General features: G+C 46.2%; 2 protein-coding genes across 2 annotated transcripts; both read left to right on the forward strand.

Moving 5' to 3' along the window:
• The first annotated feature begins 1,842 nt into the window (after positions 1-1,842).
• Fam136a (family with sequence similarity 136 member A) lies at positions 1,843-7,915 on the forward strand. Its single transcript, XM_036181657.1, has 3 exons — positions 1,843-1,988; positions 2,775-2,915; positions 6,591-7,915. The coding sequence occupies exons 1-3, from the start codon at positions 1,902-1,904 to the stop codon at positions 6,777-6,779; spliced, it is 417 nt and encodes a 138-aa protein (XP_036037550.1). The 5' UTR covers positions 1,843-1,901; the 3' UTR covers positions 6,780-7,915.
• Positions 7,916-9,051: 1,136 nt separating this feature from the next.
• On the forward strand, positions 9,052-18,329 carry Snrpg (small nuclear ribonucleoprotein polypeptide G). Its single transcript, XM_036181801.1, has 4 exons — positions 9,052-9,177; positions 14,333-14,355; positions 15,246-15,370; positions 18,156-18,329. Exons 1-4 carry the CDS (start codon positions 9,146-9,148, stop codon positions 18,204-18,206), a joined length of 231 nt encoding a protein of 76 aa, XP_036037694.1. The 5' UTR covers positions 9,052-9,145; the 3' UTR covers positions 18,207-18,329.
• The last annotated feature ends 5,373 nt before the right edge of the window (positions 18,330-23,702 follow it).

A 23,702-nucleotide genomic window follows, 5' to 3' on the forward strand; every position in this document is an offset into this window, starting at 1 on the left:
ATAAATACTAGAGTCACCCTATCTTGCATACTGAAACTAACAAAGTCGTATTAGCAAAGATGTTCGATCACATCACAGTGTAACTAACTGAGCCTTAATGTAGAGGAGGTTGCTGAAACTCCAAGGTAACGTTTTTAGGAATAAAGGGAAAAGAGAGAAGTGCTGGACTGTGCTATTATAAAGAACTTTCTATGGGATCTGGAATCATGAAGTCAGTCTCAAGAGAGACTTCTTTCCACAGGCTGGGTGAGGTGTCTTGCCCCACTAGGACTTGAATGTTCCCGAGCCTTTACCTTGTCTGCCTGGATTTTCTGCCCAATGGGAGAAAAATGGACAGTGAAGAGCCCACTTCAGACCAAAATACTTGTAAAACATCTGGACTGTTGGTAGCCGCTGTCATTGCCTTGACTCCAGCTGCTCCTGGGAGCCCCCTGTAAGCCTGGCTTGAGATAGTGAACATGTCCTGTGCCCACTGCCCAGCCCAGCCATGGAGGAGCGCAGCTTTCCTCAAAGGACAATGGGTTGTGCCAGGCTTTTCCTACCCTCAAATCGGAGTTATCCTGCCATCTAGTGGCCAGTAGCAGCAAGAGCCTAAAGTCTCCCGCACTCACCGCCAATCTTTTTCCACTCCAGGCGATTTCTACAAAGCTTTTTCTCTGTTTCGTCCTTTATCTGTAACAACCTTTTTCTCTGTTCCGTCCACTGCAGCTTACATGCCTACCTAGCATTCTTTTCCCCGTCTTGAGCGCCAGGCAAAGACCTTCTGCTTCAATCCAAAGATTCAATGCAAGCTCACCTCCTAGGGGAGAGATTCACTGAAACACTCGGACCGCCTTCTCTCCAGTGGGACCACCTACAGCCCAGCCCTACCAACCAACACCGCCTGCAGCTGCCCGCTTCCTTCGCACTGAGGCTCCTCTATGCACCGCCCCTACCTAGACCAGCGGCTGCGTGTGTTTGACAGATGATAGCGCAACACAATAGAAAAGGGAGGGTGAAGGCTTATGGCTGATAAAAGCAATCCCGGAGCTTAGAACAGCTCGCTATTACTAGCATAAACACTATGCAGTCTCGATAGCCACACACCTCCCTATCCCCGCACTGCTCTTTAAGCTGATCCCTTTCACAACTACATGTAAAAATACACATCTGTCCTAACCCTAACCCAAAAGTGAAGAAAATCCATATCTACAAATAACTTCCTCAAGAGCACCCTTTACTCACAGTAACTAATAACTCGACAAAAACGTCCACCAACTGGGAAACTGAGTAAACAAATCGTGGTATATACATCCACTGAAATTCTACTCCGCAACAAAAAGAAACCAAGACAAAATAATAATTGATCAAACGGTACACCCAAGAGCTGATAATTACATTAATTGTTGGTGCGTTTTTGTTTTTGTTTTTACTCGGAAGGGACAGAGGGAGGGAGAGGAAGGGAGGAAGGAAAAAAGGCAGACCCTCCAGGAGCTCCCTGGACACCAAAAATCTTGGCTCTACTGAAGAAGCTGCGGCAAGCGCACCGTCTCCTGTCTGTAGTTGCTCCATCTGGACGCCAGGGGGCGACGAGGGTCCGGGAAGGGAGTGCGTGCTGAGCGCAAGGTGCGCGATGGCCAGCGGGTGGGGCAAGGTACCCGGGTAGACTATCCGGTGACCCGGCGGGCGGGGCGCGAGGGCGGGAGGGGCGGGGCGCGAGGGCGGGGCGGGGCGCGAGGGCGGGGCGGGGCGCGAGGGCGGGGCGGGGCGCGAGGGAGGGCGGGGCGCGAGGGAGGGAGGGGCGGGGCGCGAGGGCGGGAGGGGCGGGGCGCGAGGGCGGGGCTAGAGGACCCGGCACGGGCGCAGGGGGCGGGGCGCAGCGAGTGCACGCGGGCGCCGGCGCGGCGCAGCTCAGGGTCGCCATGGCGGAGGTGCAGCAACTTCGAGTGCAGGAGGCTGTGGACGCCATGGTGAAAAGTGTCGAGAGAGAGAACATCCGGAAGATGCAGGTAGCGGCGCGGCCCCGCACTGGGGTGGGATCGGAAAGCTCGGGCGGGGGTGGCGTTCGAGCCCGGGGCCTTGCGCGGGGCCGTTTGCTCCTGCCTGGCCTCGGCTACGCGTGTTCGGCCGCCCGTGAGGTGATCCGGCGCGAGGCTGAAGGGGCCCGCTCAGGAGAACCACCAGGCCGAAGTCTCTTCGGGCTGTCCAGTGCTGGTCCAGATGCCACGATCCCTGAACCCCGTGGGCGCGGCCCCGCCTCCCTTGCTGCCTTCACGACCTTACGACCCCACAGTCGACTGTGTGCGTTGTCCCTGGTGGGCGTTGACTAACCAGGCCGACCTCTGAACTCCGCTGCGGATACCTGGGTTTCAGAACGTGGTTTTTTTTTTTTTCCGCCCAGTCTTGGGTGCGTTATGTACCAGTGAACTAGTAGCAACAGACAGGCTTTCGTTTAACCCGGGCTAGCTTCCAACTCTATCTCCCTTCCTCCACCTTCCGAGTGCTGGGATTCCTGGCATGAGCCACCACCCTGGTGTTCGTGCGGCATGGAACACGGGGCTGAATTAGAACTAGCCAAGCGCTCTCCCAAGTACGCATATCCCCAGCGTCCCACAAATGCTAGGCGGGGTAATCGTCCCAGTCTTAGGAAGTCCTGATGATACATTCTCAGGGTAAGTGAAGCAAAGGATGGTGAGCACCATACAGGTAGAAGCATAGCCTCTGAGCCCTTGTAGTCCTTGAGGGCTGTCCTGGGAGTCTTTCCTTTCTAACCAGGCTCTGCTCTCACTCCCCAGGGCCTCATGTTCCGGTGTAGCGCCAACTGCTGTGAGGACAACCAGGCATCAATGCAGCAGGTGCACCAATGCATCGAGCGCTGCCATGCGCCTTTGGCTCAAGCTCAGGCCTTGGTGACCAGTGAGCTGGAAAGGTTCCAGGTGAGGAATGCTTCAGAGTTCTCAAGTCCTTGAACAGCTCTTTGGCAGGAGATGAGAAGCATTTATTCTGCTTTAGGGCCTTAGTTCTGTTAAGACCGGTGGCAGTCTGTTGGCTAACTGGTATTCTTGGGGTTTGAAATTTTGGAAAAAGCCCTAGGAGTTGAGTGCTTTTAAGTTGTTCCATATTTTCCCATAGAGAGGAGATGTAATTTACCCATAGTAATAGAAAGTTACCAAGGGAGTTTATAGCCAAGTGTCTATGCCATTTGGGTTGTCATTTGATGTGCTGAGTGCCAAATACAGCCTATGCTGTGTCGTATAAAACGCCTTAAAATGTCTTTGAACTTGGAGCTGTAGAGACGGCTCAGCAGTTAAGAGCACTGGCTGCTTTCCAGAGGTGCCAGCACCCACATGGTGGCTGGCAATCATCTATAACTCCTGTCACGGGGGATCTGAAGCCCTCTTCGGCCCTCTGTGGTCACTGTACACGTGTGGTGCACAGACATTTAGGCAAACACTCATACACATAAAAGGTAAAATCTCAAAAAAAAAAGTAAACCATAATCTGAATTATTTTATTCAACTCTTTGACTATTCTATACCTGTAATATATTTAGAGAACATTTTTACCCTTCCTCTCCTGGACCCCTTTTTACAAGTCTTCCTCCTCCTTTTTTTCACTGTTCACTCTGGATTTAATGAAGGTAGATTGCACAAGCAAGGGCAGTTTTACAGTGCTGGCATCACTAAAGGCAAAGGACTCTTCTTCCTGCAGCAACCTTGAACTGCCATTAGCTCAAGGCTGGAGAGATGCGGTGAGGAAGAGCACTTACGGGTCTTAAAGAAGACCCAGGTTGGGTTCCCAGCACTCACATGGCAGCTCACAACCATCTGCAGCTCCAATTCCATGGGATATGACAACTCTTCTGACCTCTGCGGGCTCCTGCACACACATGGTGCACATACATATATTCAGGAACACAAACATAAATATTTTAAACTATCAACCAGGCAGTGTTGGCGAACCCCTTTAATCCCAGCACTCAGGAGGCAGGGGCAAGAGGATCCCTGAGTTCAAGGCCAGCCTGGTCTACAGAGCAAGTTCCAGGACAGCCAGTGCTACACAAAGAAACCCTGGGGGGGGGGGGGGGACACAACATAACACAGGACTGCTAGTAGCCCCTCAGCTAAGAGGAGGATCTCATGAGGTCTTCCTCTCTGATTCATTTTGAAAATAATGACATTTCCTGAGAAGTGGGCTAAGGTCTGCAAAAGATGCAGATTAGTGGATAGCTCAGTACTTGCTACACAAGCCTGGCAACTCCAGTTTGATCCCCAGAATCCAAATAAAGATGGAAGGAGAGTAGCATGGTGGCGCACATCTTTAATCACAGCACTCAGGAGGCAGAGCCAGGCAGCTATCTGAGTTCAAGGCCAGCCTGGTCTACAAAGCAAGATCCAGGACAGGCTCCAAAACTACACAGAGGAGTGGGGGGGTGTGGAAGGAGAGAAGCAACTCCACAAGTTGTCCTCTGATATTATAGGCTTACCCAGCACACGTGCCAGTTACACACACACAGTTTAAAAGGTGCAGACTAGAGTCAGTCCTTCACAGTGTTTGTGGTCTTAAACCCTTCCCAAAATGTCACCTATTGGACACCTGGAGAGAGACTTCCATGGTGCAAACAACTCAGTCATAAAAAGCATTAGTATTGAGGTTTTTGCGACAGGGTCTCAGCTCTGTGGCCCAGACTGGCCTGAAAATCAGAGCAGTCCTAGTGTCTGCCTCCCAAGTGCTGGGATTACAAGCCTGTGACACCAGCCCTACAGTGACTCTAAAATCTCCTTTTCCTGAAAATACCTTCATTTTTCTCCCTCCCTCTAAGTGTGTTTTGTCGGATTTGGAAGCAAGCACTCTTGTTCCACCTAACGTGGGATACACTCTCACACTCTGATGTACAAAACTCTTCAAAGGCCCAGCCATTGTGAAGTAGTAACGGCAGAGCATTGCACCTTTTCATTTGGAGAAGTTTCTAGATGAGATCTTTAAAAAGTTGGTTCTTGGGTTGCTATAGAAGTTTCTCCTTCCCTTCACAATCACTCCAGGCTAACTTTTACTTTTGGAGCTGTTCATGGTGGTGATGAGGAGGGTACCCATGGGACTAGGTCCAGCAGGCAGTGCTCAGCCCTCTGCCCTGACCATCTGGCCACAGAACACTTCACTCTTGGTTTTCCACCCTCTAGGCCATTTATCTCTGCCGCCTTTGCTGGCTTTTTCCTTTTCCAGCCTCTGCCCGGTTTCTTTTCTCATAACTTAATATCCTATGGCAGGGGTGCCCAAGCAGTGGCTTCTGGGCCATACGCAGCCCAACATAAAATTAAAAACCTTTTTATACTATTTTGAGACATTTATATGTATCTTTTTTTTCCAGAGCTGAGGACTGAACCCAGGGCCTTGCGCTTGAAGCGCTCTACCACTGAGCTAAATCCTCAACCCTTTTTGGTTTTTCGAGACAGTGTTTTCTCTGTGTAGCTTTGCACCGTGTTTCCTGAAACTCGCTTTGGAGACCAGGCTGGCCTCAAACTCACAGAGATCTGCCTGCCTCTGCCTCCCAAGTGCTGGGATTAAAGGCGTGTGCCACCACTGCCCGGCTTTGTTTGTTTGTTTGTTTTTGAGATGGGATTTCAGCCCTAGCTGTCTTGGAATTTGCTTCGTAGACTAGGCTGGCCTTGAACTCAAAGAGATCCTTCCTTGCCTATGCCTCTCAAGTACTGGGATTAGGAGCATGTACCACTACGTCCGGTAGTTTTACATTTCTTGAGCATAAAGTTTGTAGATAGCAGAATGGCCAAGAGAAGCCAGAATGTCAAATACCCCTGACCGTGCTTGCATTCAGAGCTCACCTTACTCCTGAACTCCTGATTCACATGTCCAGGTCTCTTCTTCACATGTCTACTGTAAATCCCATGTGAGCAGGAACACTTATGCTTTGATCCTCTCTGTACTTCATGTTAGAAGAAAGCCTGGCACACGGTAGATGCTTGACAAATGTTTGGATTGTTTTTCTGTAGCAAAGACAGGCATTAAGGAATTAAAACGTGTTCTAGGGAGATGATCGAGGGGTTAAAGCACTTGTCATGCGACACATGCTCGGAGTTCAGCTCACTAGAAACCATTGTCTCTGGCATGGCAGCCCACCTGTAGTTCCAGCCTCAGAAGACAGAAACAGAGACTCTCTAGAGCAAGCTCGCAAGCAAGACTAGACATATCAGTGAGCTCTGAGTTTGATTGAGAGCCCCTGCTTCAGTGACTATGGAAGAGCAATGGAGGATGGTTCCCAACGTGGACCTTGGGCCTCCACCTCCACAAATACACACATCCAAAAACACACACCACCGCACATGAAAAATGGAAGAAAAGAAAAAATCTAACAATAGTCGTTTGTTTGCTGCCACCATCTTGAATAAAATTCATTTTTTCATTCCTTTGCTTTCTAACAGTGCTTACTCTGCGCCTTCCCAGTGGTACTTTGTTTTAGCTAAGAAAATATTGCACTTAGTAACGGGCAGAGAGGCAATCAGTATGAAGCCTGTAGCCCAGAGCCTAGCATGGGCCCAACACTCAGACAATAGAAGCCAGCTCCTCAGCCTTCTCTCTCTTCCTCCTCACCACAGGACCGCCTGGCCCGGTGCACCATGCATTGCAACGACAAAGCCAAAGACTCGATAGACGCAGGAAATAAGGAGCTGCAGGTGAAGCGACAGCTGGACAGCTGTGTGGCCAAGTGTGTGGATGACCACATGCACCTCATCCCAACAATGACCAAAAAGATGAAGGAGTCTCTGTCATCCATCGGGAAATAAAACTGTTTACCAGTGAGCGTGGGGCTGAGGGCACGCCATTTACAAGGAAGAACGGAAGTTTAGCAGTGTTTATATAAGCAATGTTTATGAATGAGGGAAATTCAGGACTCAGCAAGTTCCAGGCAAATGCCACTCACCTCTGCACACCAGCTCCTTTGCATCTGGATCTTAGAAGGTGAAGTGGGAAGAAGCTGGTGCTAACATTTGGATCACAGCCAGCACAGGGGAGAATTCTAGATGTAAACTGTCGTGTGCCAGTGCTTGTTCTGGCAGTAGAGATTGCCCTTATACCAGGGCTTAGGTTCCCACTACATAGACATCTGAGCTGGCAGCTTTCTCCAACCTGCTGGTAACGTTTGAGAAGTGTGTCTCTTTGCCAAGCTCCTGTTCACCACACACACCTTGCACGTGCTCCGAAACAACACTCTGGGCCAGTCATTTAGAGGGAGGAAAAGGTTTCCTCCTAGATCTTTTCTGTTGTCTTACATACAAGTGCACAAATTGGGTTTAAGGTGCAGGAGGGAGGGGTTTGAATAGTTTCTAAAGGTCCCTTGTAAGTTTTGGCCATCGAGATGGGAAGTCCGTTTCTTCAAAGTCTGTCGTTCTGGAAGCCCCTGAAGAAGCAGGGCAGTATCATCCTGTGCATGGGAAACAGCTTCCTTCTCTGACTTCATGGCAAAGTGACACACCCCCATGAAGAGCACGGGAGTTGGATTGTCAGTCACATACCAGTAGCTGAGAATAAACAGTCAATAGGAACTGTTGAGAAGTACTAGGTTTGGGAAAACCTAAATTTACAGAATAAAAGTCCAAACCCAGTATTACTCCCTCGGCCCCTTGAACTCACAGAGCCTTTTAGAGGTAATTCTCTACGACAAGGAAGCCTAAAAGTAAGCAGCTTGGGCCAAGGGAAGCTGGGACCACTGTAGAGCTCCACGGGCACACCTAACAAACGCCATTTTTGCCTGGGGCTTTGCAGTGCGGTGTTGCTGCCCCACCATGGCACCTTCTCTTTTGGATAAGCACTATGTTGTATTTATATCAATTAATTACTTGAAACTGATAATTCTTGTCAGTTTGCTGTCAAGCCTGTGATCTATTTTCCAAGTGGTTTTGTTTTTAAATAAAGTTTCATGGACTCCAACTTTTTCCTAGTGGGTAGTGATATATCAGTATGCCTCTGAATCTTAAGACATCCTGAGAGTGCATAGTAGTAGATGGAAAGCACTAAAGGAAAGTCAGAGCATCATGGCTTAGTCTGTTAATGTAAAAAAGATCCCCAGAGCCAAGCAGTGGTGGTGCACACCTTTAATCCCAGCACATGGGAGGCAGAGGCAGGTGGATCTCTTGAGTTTGAGGATAGCCAGGCTACACAGACCTGTCTCGAAAGCCCCTCCAGAAAATAAGAGGACTAGGGGTGCATACCAGTAAACTCAGTACTTAAAGGTTGAGAGGACGGCCTGGGCTACATACTGTGAGACCCCTAACGGCAAGTGGTGGGAAGAGTATACATACAGTTAAGACTCCTTGTGCTGGTTGGTATTTTGTCAACGACACAAACTAGTCACATGGTATGAACCTCAGTTGGACTTCCTTCAACTGACAGAACTGTAGACAGCATGTCCGTGGGGACGTTTCCTTGATGACTGAAGTGAGAAAGCCCAAGTCACTGGGGGCCACCCCTAGGAAGGTGCACACCTTTACTCCCAGCACCCAGGAGGCAGAGGCAGGCTCAAGACCTCAGGGCTTTCTTGTACACCTCACGTCTTATGTACAGGGGCCGTGATGTGCTAAGTGGGGTTCTGGAAGCAGAACTGCAGGACTGTGGGTCAAGAAGGCTCCAGACTCCAGATTCACATCCCAGAATCAGCCTCGGCCCCTTCCCGCTCTGGTGCAGAGGAGCCATTGATTAATTTGGATGTACGCTTAGGAAATCAAGGACAGCGTGGTGCGGCAGCCTGTAATCCTAGCGCAGGAGGCAGAGGCAGGAAGATGGGTTTTAAGCCAGCTTCCACTACACGGTGAGCTCGAGGCTCGACTGAATTACATCAAAAACGGGGAGGGCATGGGGAAAGAGGAAAGGGGACAATTAAGAAAAAACGAGAAAGGCAAAGAAGCGCGAAAGCTGCCGTCCCCATTTCACACAAAGGACGCTTAGCCCAGGCCCCGCCTCTCAATCCTAGCCAGTCACTGGCGACGCAACGGGAAGCGTGGCGTTGGTGCAAGCGTCCTTCTCAGTATCGCGAGATGAAAGTGATGCCTGCCTCGCGCGGTAGTGACGTCAGACATCGGCGCCCGGCTGCTGCGCGTGCGTTTGTGAGCCCGCCCGTTCTTTTCCATCGTTCCGAGCCCGCTGAAAAGTCGCCATGAGCAAGGCCCACCCTCCCGAGCTGAAGAAGTGAGTAAAGCCGGCCCGACCGAGGCCCCCGGGACGCGCCAACCCTCCTCTCGCCTTTCCTCGGCTGCGGCCGCAGGTCCCGGTGCTCGCGGGAGCCGGAAGTGGCCCTGAGGTCCGGTCGGCATGGTTACCGCAGCGGAGGTTCCTCCGCTTTCCCAAAGCTGAACTCTGAATGGGCGGCCAGAGGGCTGGTTAGGGTCGGGACCAAGGCTGCGGTCAACACCGAGGCGCGGGCTTGTCTGTGAGGGACCGGAAACTCACAACTTTAAAAAGTGCATGTGAGGAGCTTGAGAGATGGATGATGGCTCGGCGCTTAAGAACGCTGGCTGTTCTTCCTGAGGACTCTTGTTCAAGTCTCAGCACCCACGTGGCATCTCACAACTGTCACAACTCCAAGGTCTGACACCATCACACAGATATACATGCAGGCAAAACACCACTACACGTAAAATGAAAATGTTTTTTAAGTGCATTTGGAAAGCCAGGCGTGGTGGCTTTCGCCTTTAATCCCAGCACTCGGGAGGCAGAGACCAGCCTGATCTACAAAGCGAGTTCCAAGAGAGCTAGGGTTACACAGAAAAACCCTGTCTCGTATTTAAAAAAAAAAAAAATCATTTGCAGCTGTGCGTGGTGGCGCTCGTCTAAGGAGCCAGTACTCGGGAGGTTAAGACAGGAGGATTACCTCGAGTTCCAGGCCAGTCTAGGCTAAAAAGTGAGACCCTGTCACAAACAAAAAGAGAATGTATTTATGTGAAATACCGTTCCTCTTTCTTGTCCCCTTTTAAAAAAAATCGGGGGGGGGGGGGTGTTCGAGACAGAGCTTCTCTGTAGCTTTGGAGGCTGTCCTGGAACTCGCTTTGTAGACCAGGCTGTCCTGGAACTCAGAGATCCACCTGCCTCTGCCTCCCGAGTGCTGGGATTACAGACATGCGCCACCACCGCCCGGCAAAAAAATTTTAAGTCTATAGTGAGGCAGTGTGTTCTGTTTAAATAAATGTGCGCATTCTATTGCATTCATCGAGAATAAATCCTTTTTTTTTTTTTAATGCTCACAGAAATATTTAATTGTGTGTGTTATGTTTGTGCACGTGGATGCAGTGCCTGCGGAGGCCAGAGAGGGCGTCGGATCCGGTGGAGCAGTAGTTGTAGGAGGTTGTGAACCTCCTGGCGTGGGTACTAAGAGCCAAACTCGGGTTCTCTGGAAAAGCGAAAAGTGCTGAGCCATTTCTTCAGCCCCAAAGATTAGATTTCTGTTGCAAGACGTACACCTGCTTACCTTCTTGCATGCAGGTTAAATTTGAATGTGTAGTAGTATCTGGCCTTGGTAATTAGTCCGTGGAGGAACAGCCATTTTCTAATCCGGAGACTAGTTTTTGCAGGGTTTTTTCCTGCACCCCGTAAAACAAGACCTAGTTTAAAGCTTTGGTCTCCTCAGACATTGACTGGTCAGAGCCTGTCCCATTTGTAATGCTGAGATCTGCACATAGCCGCTAGACTGCACAGAGTGCACTGTTGATTGTATTAAAGAGCTAGTGAATGAAGTCTTTCATTGTCTGGATTCATCGGAAATCGGCAAAAAAAAAAAAAAAAAATGGTTATTGGTTTTAAACAAAAGGACTGTTCTCTCCTTGTAATCTTAAATGCCCTTTGACTCTTAACAAACACTACTTGGGCCTTTCAAAGACTGGAACTAGTGATTGTGTCTGTATTAGTCTTGTTTGACTTGTTTATTGGCTTGTTTGTGGTGTTGTGGTTGAGGCAGGGCCTTGTGCATGTTACTCTGCCACTGAACTTTATCCCCTGTTCCCTGAAGTTGATACCTTTGTCATCCCTAGATTTAATGAATTTTGAAATACTGTTAGATCTGCCTCCTTTATTTCTCATAAATCCTTTTACAGCTTTCATGCCTAGTTTAGTATAACTCAGTGGTTCTTAATCACATCTAGCCAGATATCTCAGTAATTTCAAAGTTGAGCTCCCTAGCCTAAGTGCATTCTTCTCCCCACCTCTTTTAGATTTTATTTATTATGTATACAGTTGTTCTGCCTGGCATGCCAGGGGAGGGCACCAGATCTCATTACAGATGGTTGTGAGCCACCATGTAGTTGCTGAGAATTGAACTCAGGACCTCTGGAAGAGCACCCTCTTTACAACAGGGCCATCCTTCGCACCTCTTAGAATTTGTTGCCACAGTAAATCTTGCCACTGGTTGACTCTGCTGTAACACTTTATTGCTGCAAAGTCAAATCCAGATTTCCTAGTCCAGAAGCCCCTCCATCTGCAGTCCAGCAGCCATATTCTTACTTGGTATATGACTGAGAACAATGTTCTAAACCTTGATGTCTTATTTACTGTCCTATTGCTGGGAAGAGACGCCCTGACCAACTCTTATAAAGGAAAGCATTTAATTGGGGGCTCACTTACAATTTTAGAGTGTTAGCCCATGGTTATGATGAGAAGCAAGCAAAGCAGAGAGACACTGGGCCTGGTTTTTTTTTTTTGTTTGCTTTTGATGTTTGGAAACAAGGTTTCTCTGTGTAGCCCTGGCTGTCCTGGAACCCACCACCAGCGCCCAGACTGGCATTGGTTTTTGAAACCTCAAAACCCCAGGGACAACTCCTCCAACAAGAATATACCTCCTAATTCCTCCCAAACATTCATCGGCTGGGGACTAAGCACACAAATATGTGACCCTTTAGAGGCCGTTCTCATTACCACCACACAGAGCCTTGGTGCTCCGTCTGTATGATGTGGTAATAATATACATGACTTGTAAGAATTAAGCATGTTCCTGTGTTTGTTGCTTTGAAATAACTCCTATTAAAATTTAGTATTTTAAGCCAGGCAATGGTAGTACACACCTTTAATCCAAGCACTCAGGGAGGCAGAGGCAGGCAGAACTCTTGAGTATAAGGCAAGCTTGGTCTATAGAGCTAGTTCCAGGACAGCCAAGGCTACAGGGGGGGAGGGGTGGTGGTTAGAGTTTTATAAATGTTATTTGTAGATATATCTATTTCCCACTTCCATCAGACTCTGTGGCTTAAGTTTATATTTGAATTCTTCTGTGATGTTCTATACATTAAAACTTGATGAAATCGGGTCTGGTAGCACAAGCCTGAAATATCTGTTACTGAGAAGTTGAGGCAAAGAACTGAAAGTTCAAAGCCAGCCTGGGTCATTAAGTAAGACTGTCCCAACGGAAAGATAAAAGAGAGATGGAGGTATAGGTCAGTGGAAGAGCATTGGCCTAGAATGGTTGGGGCTCTAGAGTCGATCATCAGTACAGGGAGAAAGGGAAGGAAATGGTCCAGCCTGTTCCTGGAAGACAGCAGTTGAGGGAGAGAGCTAACTCCTTGAGGTTGTGCTGTGACTTCTATGTTGGCACCATGATGAACACAAAGTAAGCTTTAAAGAAATTTTAGCTAGCAGGGCTATGGTAGCACACTCCTTTAATCCCAGATGCAGAAGCAGGCAGATCTTTTGAGTTCACAGCTAGCATGATCTACAGAGTGAGTTCAAGGACAGCCAGGGCTATAAAGACAGAAATTCTGTCTCCCAAAAAAGCTGATTTGGGAACTGGCTCAGTGGCTCTGAGTGCTTCCTGCTTTTTCAGGGGGATCTAACACCCTCTTTGAGTACCCACTTATGCACAGCATACATTCACACAGACACAAATACACAGTAAGTTTTAAGTGACTTGACTGCTTGTCTTAAATGATCTTATATGTCTTTATGGAATTAGATTTTCATATTTAATCCAAATTAAAGTTTTAATGTATACACTTATTTCACTAATACTTGTTGAGCTGTATCCTGAACACTTAAACTTAATGTTTAATGTTAAATAAAACACTATTTATTGCCAGGCCTGTTGGCACATCCCTATAACACACATACACACACACACACACACACACACACACACACACACACACCTGAAACAGGAAGATTGCATTGCAAAATTGAGGTCAGCTTGGGCTACAGAATTTCAGGCCAACGTTAGCTATATTTGCTGAATGACATACAGTTTTGTTATTTTAGGAATAACCAAAATGTAACAAAGTCTTTGTACTTAGTATAAATACTCACTATGTTGCCTATTAAAATAGTTTAAATATACTAGCCAGTGACAACAGTGTGGGATTTGGAGGCTCTTAACTCAGCAATTAAGAGCAACCTGGGTTCAGTTCTCAGCATCTACCTGGGGCAAGTCACAACTGCCCAGGACGAGTTTTAGGATATCTAATGCTCTTCTGGCTGCTAATGACAACTACTCTGGTACTGTACACTCGTACACACACAAAAACAATACCAGATTTTTACTATTTTAAATGCTGTGTTTCTATTGTACAAATTTTAAAGAGTTACTTAATAAATAAATAAATCTTTTTTTTTTTTTTTTTTTTTTTTTTTTTTTTTTTTTTTTAAATGTATACAGTGTTCTATCTGCACATATCCCTGCAGGCCAGAAGAGGGCACCAGATCTCATTACAGATGGTTGTGAGCCACCATGTGGTTGCTGGGAATTGAACTCAGGACCTTTGGAAGAGCAAGCAGCGCTCTTAACCTCTGAGCCATCTCTCCAGCCCAAGAGTTACTTTTTGCATTGGTTTGTACGTGTACCAGAGCATGTGCCAAATATGGAGGTTGAAGGACATTTTAAGGAATTCGTTCTCTGCTTCCAACATTTGGGTTCCAGGAAGCAAAATCAGTTTTGGCAACAAATGTCCTTACCCACTGAATCTTTTCACCAGCCCTAGTTGTCTCGGAACTTGCTCTGTAGACCAGGCTGGCCTCAAACTCAGATCCTCCTGAGTACTGGGGTTAAAAGATGTACTCCACCACTGACCTGAGTAAAATACTTTTTTGGGTTGTTTTGTTTCGTTTTGTTTTTCAAGACAAGGTTTCTCTGTGTAGTTTTGGAGCCTGTCCTGAATCTTGCTCTGTAGACCAGGCTGGCCTCAACCTCAGAGATCTGCCTGGCTCTGTCTCCCAAGTGCTGGGATTAAAGGCATGAGGCATCACCGCCTGGCCTGCAAAATACTTTTTAAGGCTTATTTTATTTTGTGTATGTGTGACGGTAACTGATTCTGTGCTTGTTTATGCTTAGAATTTTTCTTTAAGTAAATCATAATTTTTACTCTTGCTTTTTCAGATTTATGGACAAGAAGTTATCATGTAAGTTTGCCACTGTTTCAATTATTCAGTTTCTTTCTGTTTGTCTTAGCAATATATAATCTTTGGAGACATGGTATAGAAATTTAAAGTATATAAATCATCTAATTCATCTCCATTCATCAGGTTTCTCAAAGTTCTAGCTTGACTTTTCTTTGCCTAATTTCTAATTGGCAGGTAATACCTAATAATTTAGGTTATTCCATCTGTGCCTCCCTGACATTGACAGAATTAGGAGTTTCCTATATTGTAATATTTGAAACTTTATCAATTGCTGTTTCCTGTGAATGTGTAGAAAATAAAGACTTAAATAGAAGAAACCTGACCCATGCAGTGTAGTATATTGAAATTTTAAAATACAGGCGCTTTAGCCTTCATTTGATTCTCTGCTCCACTATATAACAGCTCTTAACCTTGAATCTTGTTATTTGGCATTTCAGTTCCTTTGTGTAAAGGTAATACTATACTCATTTATGTTGGGGAAGTTTTTTAGTTTTTTTGTTTGTTTTGTTTTGAGCTGAGGATTGAACCCAGGGCCTTGCGCTTGCTAGGCAAGCGCTCTACCACTGAGCTAAATCCCCAACCCATCAAGGAGGTTTTATTGGTGAAGAGTCATTGATAAGGGGTCTTGCTATGTGGCCCAGTCTGGTCTCAAACTCCTTTTGAATCAGTCCTTTATTGTGCCAACTGCTGGGATTATAGTCATGAGACATCACAGGTAATGTCTTCATAGGATCTTAAAGGCTATAAAATATAGGAAAAGAAGACCCAGTGTTGGTCAGATAGGAAGGGTAGTGGGGTCACACATCCCAACAACCTTTCTTTTCCTACCTGATCTATGATGGGTGGTTAACAGTTAAGGGCTTTATTGAAACTTTTTTCCCTCCTTACAGTGAAGTTAAATGGTGGCCGACATGTACAGGGAATACTCCGAGGCTTTGATCCCTTTATGAATCTTGTGATTGATGAGTGTGTGGAAATGGCAACTAGTGGGCAACAGAATAACATCGGCATGGTGGTAAGTAAGGTGGATGTCAGGGTGTCCTTTTCTTTTGTCTTTTGGGATATGTCTTCACTTCCCTTATATCAATTTCTCAGATTAAATCCAAGTTAGTTGTCTAATGAAAGGCAAATAAAAGGAAAGATTGGGACTTTGCATTTCCTCTTTGCTTTTATTTATGGACACATTCAGCTGTGGTAATATTCCAGGTACCTGTAGATAAGATCTCATTTCTGCAGAGCCTTTTCAGCATAGGTCTTAAAACGGTTAGCTGTTGGAAAGCTTTGCCCTATAAGTAATGTGCATACTGGGGGGCACTCACCAACCTAAGACAAAGCACCTATGTGGCCTGGGCAGGTGTCTCCATGATGGGTAAGGTAACCTGCTGACGTCCCACACAACCTAAGTCAGAAGCTTTTTTTTTTTTTTTTTTTTTTGAGACAGGGTTTCTCTGTCTCTGTGTAGTTTTGCGCCTTTCCTGGATCTCATTCTGTATACCCAGCTGGCTTCAAACTCACAAAGATCCATCTGCCTCTGCCTCCCGAGTGCTGGGATTAAAGGCATGCGCCACCACTGCCCGGGCAGAAGCTCATTTTTTAGTAAAAGGGGGGGGACCTGAAGGGCCCTGGCCCCCCCCCCCCCCCCCCCGCCCCCCCCCCCGTTTTGGGTAACTGTTGCCTTGCTTGCTGACCTTGACCTTGATATCCTCCCTATGCTAATTCCCTGCTGGGTTCCACCCTTCCAAATGCTTAAGGGAAGTTCCTTGTCTGTATCCTGCATATTGGGCGTTACAGCTTAGATGCAAGATTGTGCTGTAAGCCTGTATTTAAGACCCCCTCTCTCCTTCAATAAATGGCATTTGGCATTCAAATAAATAATTTTTTTGAAAAAAAGAAATGGACATACATAACCAGGCTTTTGGTTACAGTAAAAATTCTCTAACATATATGATGGCCCAGGATACCTTGTTAAGATACAGGTTTCAGGAGCTGGCAAAAATGGCTTGGTTGTTTTTGTTTAATTATTCTTATATGTATGGGTGTTTTGCCTGCATGTATGTCTGTGTACCATGTATATTCCTGGTGCCTATGGAGTCCAAAAGAGGATGTTAGATCCTCTGGAACTGGAGGTACAGATAGAGTTAGTGCTATTAATACTGAGCCATCTCTCCAGCCCTGGCTCAGCACTTAAAAGCACTTGTTGGTCTTGCAGAGGACTGGGTTTGATTCCTAGCACCCACGCTGCAGCTCCCAACAATCCTTAACTCCAGTTCCAGGGGATCCAGTGCCCTCCAGGCCTTATGCACTAGGCATGTATATGGTGTGTATACATACATGCAGGCAAAACTTTCACATAAGAAGTATTTTCATATAAAATAATCAGGTTTGGGGCCTAGGAATGTAGGTCAGTGTTATAATGCTTTCCTAGCACACACAAGGCACTACTTTGCATTCTTGGCATGGATGTTAAACATAATGACAGCCATTCATGACAGAAAATAAGGTAAACCAGAAGCAGAGGGAAAGCATACACACACTTTTTTTTTTTTTTTTTTTTTTTAAAAGACAGGGTCTGACTTTAAATGGCCTGGAACTCAGGGTACTCTTGCTTCAGGCTCTGAAAGGGCTGGGGTTACAGGCTTAATCAATCACCATATGTAGCTGAGCTTTCATATTAGACACAGACTTTGCTACATCTATTAAGCAGTAGTTCTATGGCTACAAAAGAAAGGTTTTTGTATTCCTCAATAGAATACAGATTTTAAATTGCTGTTTGTCTTGTAGGACATATCTTATGTACCATAATCCTCCTAAGTGGTGCCCAGATTTGTTTGTGAGACTTTCTTGTGGTGATAAGAGATCACATATCCTGCCGGGCAGTAGTATACGCCTGTAATCCCAGCGGGAGGCAGAGGCAGGAAGATCTCTGTGAGTTCGAGGCCAGCCTGGTCTACAAAGCCAGTTCCAGGAAAAGCACAAAGCTACACAGAGAAACCCTGTCTCAAAAAAAAAAACAAAACAAGAAAAAGAGGTCATATCCTCCTACACCTCCCATCTTAGTTAGGGTTTCTGTTGGTGTGATGAGACAACATGATCACGGAAACGCTGATAAAGGAAAACGTTTAATTGAGGCTTTCTCACAGTTTAGAGGGTTAGTCCATGATCACGATGGGAAGTGTGGTGACACGCGGGCAGGCATGGTACTGGAGAGGTAACTGAGAGTTCTACATCTAGATCCATATGCAACAGGAAGAGACTGACACAGGGCCTGGCTTGAGCTTCTGAGACCTCAAAGCCCACTCCCTATGGGGGGAGGGGGGTCATTTAAACCACCACACCTTCCATGGTGAAAGTAGAACCTCATTGGTCTGAGTGCCCAACCCCTTGGACTTTCTGATTTTTGTTAAGGTTGGGTAGTAGCAGGGTAAAGGTAGACTCCATTTAAATGATTGTTTTGCATCATTTCAAATCAAAAGTTTATAGTAATAATCATTACTTTTCAATTCTGATAACAGTCTCTTCTGATAGACTTAGGAGGCTTCAAGTTGTGTTTTGCTGTGCACCCCTTTCCCCTTTCAAAACTGGTATGCATCCCTGGCTGACCTGGAACTCATAGAGATCCTTCTGCCTCTTGAGTTACTAGGATTAAAGGATCTGTGCCACCATACCTCATTCATGTCTGGATTTAAAAATTAACTTGGTCCTTGTGCCTTGAGGAAAGCCTCACTGATGTGTCATGGTGGGAAAGTATTATGATTTGTCTTTGAAATGAATTATTCTTTTCAACTGACTTCTTTCTCTAGGTCATACGAGGAAACAGCATCATCATGTTAGAAGCCTTGGAAAGAGTCTAAACAATGGCTGGTCAGCAGAGGAGGAGTCACATCCTTCACCTAAGGACTGTTTGGAGTGTAGAATTGGGTCATGTACATTTTCATATGAAACTTTTTGCTAAATAAACTCTTGTGATACTCAGAGTGCAATTTTGGTGTTAGGAATGTAGAAGTTGAGGGGTTACTCTTCTCTCAGCGGATGTTCTTGGGTGAGCTATTTCATGCATTCATGTGGAAGCTTCTTGGCTCAGTGTGAAACGAGGTAAGTGTAGGTAGTTTTCCTGTGCCAGCAGCCGCTCCCAAATAATCACTCAGAAACTTAATATTAATTACAAATGCTCAGCTGATAGCTCAGGCTTGTTACTAGCTAACTCTTACACTTAAATTGACCCATATTTGTTATCTACATTCTGCCATATGGCTTGATGCCTTTTCTTGGTACAGCATGCTCATCTTGCTTTTCCTGTGTCTGCTGGCAACTCCTCTAACTCCACCCTTTTTCATCCCAGCATCCTTAGTTTGGTTGTCCCACCTATACTTTCTGCCTGGCTACCAGCTAGTCAGTTCTTTTTTTTTTTTTTTTTTGGTTTTTCAAGACAGGGTTTCTCTGCAGCTTTGGAGCCCAGGCTGGCCTCGAACTCAGAGAGATCCATCTGCCTCTGCCTCCCGAGTGCTGAGATTACAGGTGTGCGCCACCACCGCCCAGCATCAGTTCTTTATTAACCAATAAGAATAATTCACAGAATACAGGATTATTCCATAGCAGATAAGAAATCAGTAACATTAAGCAGATTGGCTACTAACATGTGGCTTTCAAACATTAGTTCTAGTGCCTTTTGCCTCCTGTGACTTCAAATTTGGGTTGAGTCCCTTATTTCATATTTTAGAATATTTAATTTTATGCCATGAGCCAACTTAGGATAGGATCTGCCTTCATTACTTTTCTATTGCTGTGAAGAAACACCATGACCAAGGCAATTTATAGGGGGGGAAAAAGTTTATTAAGGGTTTACAGTTTAGAGGGTGAGTCCATGACCCTCCAAGGAGCATGCAGTCAGCAGGCCTGGTGCTGAGCAGTTGCTGAGAGCTTATATCTGTAGTCAGAGAACTAACTGGGAAAGGCTTGGGCTTTTGAAATCTCAAAGCCCACCTCTAGTTCGACATCTCCTAATCTTTCCCGAACAGTTCCATCAACTGGGGACCAAGAATTCAAGTACATACCCCTTGGACCATTCTTAGTGAAGCTACCACAGGATCCAAACCTAAACAAGAAGTTCATATATATTCGTTACTATATGTGTTGCCTCTTGATATTACATTTTTTATTTTTGTTGTGGGTATATATGTGTTGTCAGTGCGTGTATGGAGGTCGGGACAGCTTGGCAGCAGTCAATTCAGTCCCACCATTTGGGTTCTAGGGGTTAAACTCGGGTCATTGGGATTGGCAGCAAGCATCTATACCAATGAGCCATCTGGCTAAACTATACAGTGTTTTAGCATGCTTGGTTTTGCCTGCAACAAGTTATGTGAGTTACAGAAGTTCTGGCATTATGTTAAATGTTAAAAAAGCTTCAGGTTTTAGAGTATTTCAGGTTAGGATACTGCATTGTAAGTGTACTTTGATGGGACTAGTAGCCCTGGGGTGGTGTGCTTAACATGCTGAAGGTCTGGGTTCAAAACACCCAACTGTGACCCACCCCATCCCCGGTGAAATAACCCCAAGTTTAGTACAAGAGCAGTAACATAGGAAGTAACGCTGCTTGCTTCTTATGTAAGCATAAGGTGGGCAGTAGTTTTCTTTTTAATCTTTTTTTGTTGGAGTTTTGGTTTCGAGACAGGGTCTCACTATGCAGCTCTGACTATCCTGAAACTTGCTGTGTAGGCCAGGCTAGCCTCAAACTCCGATAGCTTACCACTGCCTCCCAAGTGCTAGGAATCTGTGTGCTGCCATGCCTTGCTTGGGAGGAATTGTAAAGAATGGGAACAGGCTTTAGAGAACAACCTTCCTGGATATGGCAATTCCACCCAAGTCAGGACTTCCGCCTCCTAATCAAGGCCGCATTCTAGCCCTCGGTCATTCTAAGACTTGAGACCTTCTTTGTGACTCTGAGTAAGTCCTGAGTTGAAAACTGAAGGATGGTTTTCACAGGGTACACAGGGGAGCTTCTAGAACAGCCAAGTAGCTCTAACAAGCCATGATCAAAGGTGGCTGCTGTGTACTCAGCTAAAGCTTCTAGTTGTGACTGGGTATGGTGCTCACTGCTTTAATCCAGCCAGGCAGAGGTAGTTGGATATCTGAGTTCAAGACCAGCCTGGTCTCTGTGGTAAGCTCCCGACCAAGGCTATATAGTGAGACTGTTACTTGTTTTGTTTGTGACTCCCAGGGATGCAGCTGCTGTGACAATGACATTCGTCCTACACATCTGTTGGTAGTTCAGGCAACTCTGAGAGTCACTTAGTTTTCAGTAAATAAGGCCATCCTGTGTAGCCAAACTTGTCTGTCTGAAGTCATCCCTCAGGTCCAGGTCCATCCTGTGACTGGCATTGACCTACTCGTGGCTCCCTCACCTTAACTGTAAATATTATAGGGTCCTGCTTTGAAAAAGAGAGGCAGTAGTTCCCACCAGGTAGTGAGAAAATGAATTTCACATTCCTGAGTCAAATAGAAAATTTCTCTCACCTGGCGGTGGTGGTGCATGCCTTTAATCCCAGCACTCTGAAGGCAGAGCCAGGCGGATCTCTGTGAGTTCGAGGCCAGCAAGAGAGTTCCAGGAAAGGCAAAGCTACACAGAGAAACCCTGTCTCGAAACCACCCCCCCCCCCCAAAAAAAAAGAAAATTTCTCTCAATGAGTTTGCCTAGAGCAGCCGCTGTTTGGAGCCTCCAGCTCACCCCTGCATGGTCTGGAACGCCCATTCCCCACCACCACCTCTCCAAACTGCCTCCTCAGAGAGCCTCCAAAGGAAAGGTGCCAAAAAGCCCGTTTACTCAGTCTTGGCTATTCTTTTTCAATTCAGCTTAGTCTGGCTTACTGCGTCAGGGAGAAACTTCTTATGGGGCGGGAAGGAGGGCAGAAAACCTATTACAGCCTAATGATGGACTTCAGTAAGGGATGTATCCATCCACAGTGGGCTGCAGTGAGCTCAGTCTGGGCTACAAGAACAAATTAAAATTAATGGTGATCTCATTCATGGTGCCTTCTAGGAGTACCACCCAGCCTAAAACTGCAAGTAACCAAGGTGGAGTCTGCCTGGTGGTCCTTTTCATTCAGCTGTGACTCCATAACATAACTAAAACCTGCAGGTGTGAGTATCGGCATTCTGGCTCACCCCTTGGGAGCCCACCCAGCGTCCTGACATGAAGTCCCCTTTAAAAAGAACCTCTCCCTCTCCTCTCTCTCCCCTCTTTCTCTTTTCTTTCTCCTTCCCTCCATTCTCTCTCGCCTCCCCTCAAAATAAACTTCCATGCGGATGCTGTTCCTGGGGTGTGAGTAACTTCCCACCTTGCCACAGAAGCACCACTGTGTCTGCTTAGCATGTCTCCCTCCCCCATCAGAGCACCTTGGCCCAACCCCCCAAGGCCTCCCTGCCTTACCATAGCATCATAGCAGTGAGTGGTTAGGAGCACACAATAAGGCCTATTCATTTCTCATTACTTGATCCTTGGGCCTCTGGTGTGGACTGCATGGTTTCCATTGCTGCCTGACAAAGTTCCAGCATTTTGACTTTGTGGATCATGATTTCCAGCACCCTTTTACTTTGATTTTTAATGATTCTATGTGTTATGGGAGTTCCCTTATGCCTCTTCCTTTTGGAAATTTTGTGTGGACTTTGAAGGATGAAAATGTATAAAATGGCACCTCTTTAACAAAGTAATTCTTAGGGGAAAATTCCCACCACTGTGGAACCATATAGTGTGTTGACTCTGCGCACAGGAATCCCCGTTGTGACCCTCTGATTACATGAAGAACCGGAAGGTTGAAGATTTGCTAATTGGACACACCTGACCCCAAGTATGAAGGGTGTGCAGCCCAGATCCAAAGCCTGAGGCCATTAAGGGCAAGAGTTCAGTTAATAAGTGTAGAGGAATCAAAATGGTACCATATAATGGAAAAGAGTAAGACACCAGGACCTTGCCTTTTGGGAGCACATGAGGAAACAGGCCCATATAGTAAGACTAAGACACAAAGGGACACAATTAGGGAACAGCTCAGTGCTTACATTGCATCGTGCCCCTTGAGGAAGGAAAATGATTCTTAAATTGTAGTGGCGTGTCTGGACCCCAGGGAAGTTCTTTTTCCAAGGTCAGGCATTTGGATAAGGGCTTCCATTTCCCTCAGGGCCTTGAGGAAAGTTCCTGCTTGTTAAAAGTAGTAATTCTCAGGCTGGAGAGATGGTTTAGTGGTTAAGAGCACTGTCTGCTCTTCCAGAGGCTCTGAGTTCAGTTCCCAGCAACCACATGGTGGCTCACAACCATCCGTAATTCAATCCGGTGCCCTCTTCTAGCTGGTAAGCATAAGCATACTTACATAAGAATACTGTATACATAATAAATAAATAAATTCTTTTAAAGCAGTAATTCTCCTTATTTCTGGCAGAAGGAACTTGTGACCCTTACAATGATATAAGAGGGCTCCTGATGGAATTACTGAACTTAGAGAACAATAGGCATTTAGATACTTGCTGAACTTAGCACTTTTGTTTTGGCAGGAAGGGGGCGGGGAGTGGAGGTAGGGAACAAGTGAAATGCTGTGATAGAATTAATGGCCACTTTCATCCCTGAATCATTGAGTCTGCTAAACTATTGTGCAATTATTGAGTATAATAGGTGTAGCTTTTTTTTCAATAAGCAGGCAGCCATGCCAGTTCACCCTCAGATCCCTCAGATCCTCTCAGTCTCTCCCTTCCCTTCCCCTTCACTGACTCTACACCTCCTCTTTGGGACCTGAACCCCTACTGGAGCTGGACTCTGGCATGTGTCTGAATGTTCAGGTTTTTTGTTTGTTTGTTTGTTTGTTTGTTTTCCTAAGATGACTCAATCTCCTAGAAGGAAAGTGTAAGGTGAGTCCTGGGGCAAGAATTTCAATTAAACTCGCTGACTTGAAGCCCAGAGATTCTCTCTGCTTCTACTGCTCCCAGCCATAGGGTTATGGGCTGTTATGCAACCTGGAGATCTGAACTGAAGTCCTCATACTTGAACAGCTCTTACCCATGAGTCATCTTCCCGTTCCCTGCACTCTGTGCAGTTTATCTTTTCCATTAGCTGTCTGTCAATCAAGGTCTCTGGGTAGTGTGTTTCCAGTGACCTGGAGCTCTGCTCCCCTCCAGCCTCTCCCCACTCCTTTATTATGGAGATGAAAACAGGACCATTATCTCCTTAAGAAGTCAGATGTTCCAGAGCTGGGAATAATGTCTTTATGTAAACTCACGCCACTTGGAGATTTTCCTGTGTTTCAGGGATGTGTCTCAGTCCCTGAAAACATCAACCAGAACCAATGTGTAGTTTCCCATGGCCTCAG

Source organism: Onychomys torridus, chromosome 3 (genome assembly GCF_903995425.1).
Source record: "Onychomys torridus chromosome 3, mOncTor1.1, whole genome shotgun sequence".
Taxonomy (NCBI): Eukaryota; Metazoa; Chordata; class Mammalia; order Rodentia; family Cricetidae; genus Onychomys; species Onychomys torridus.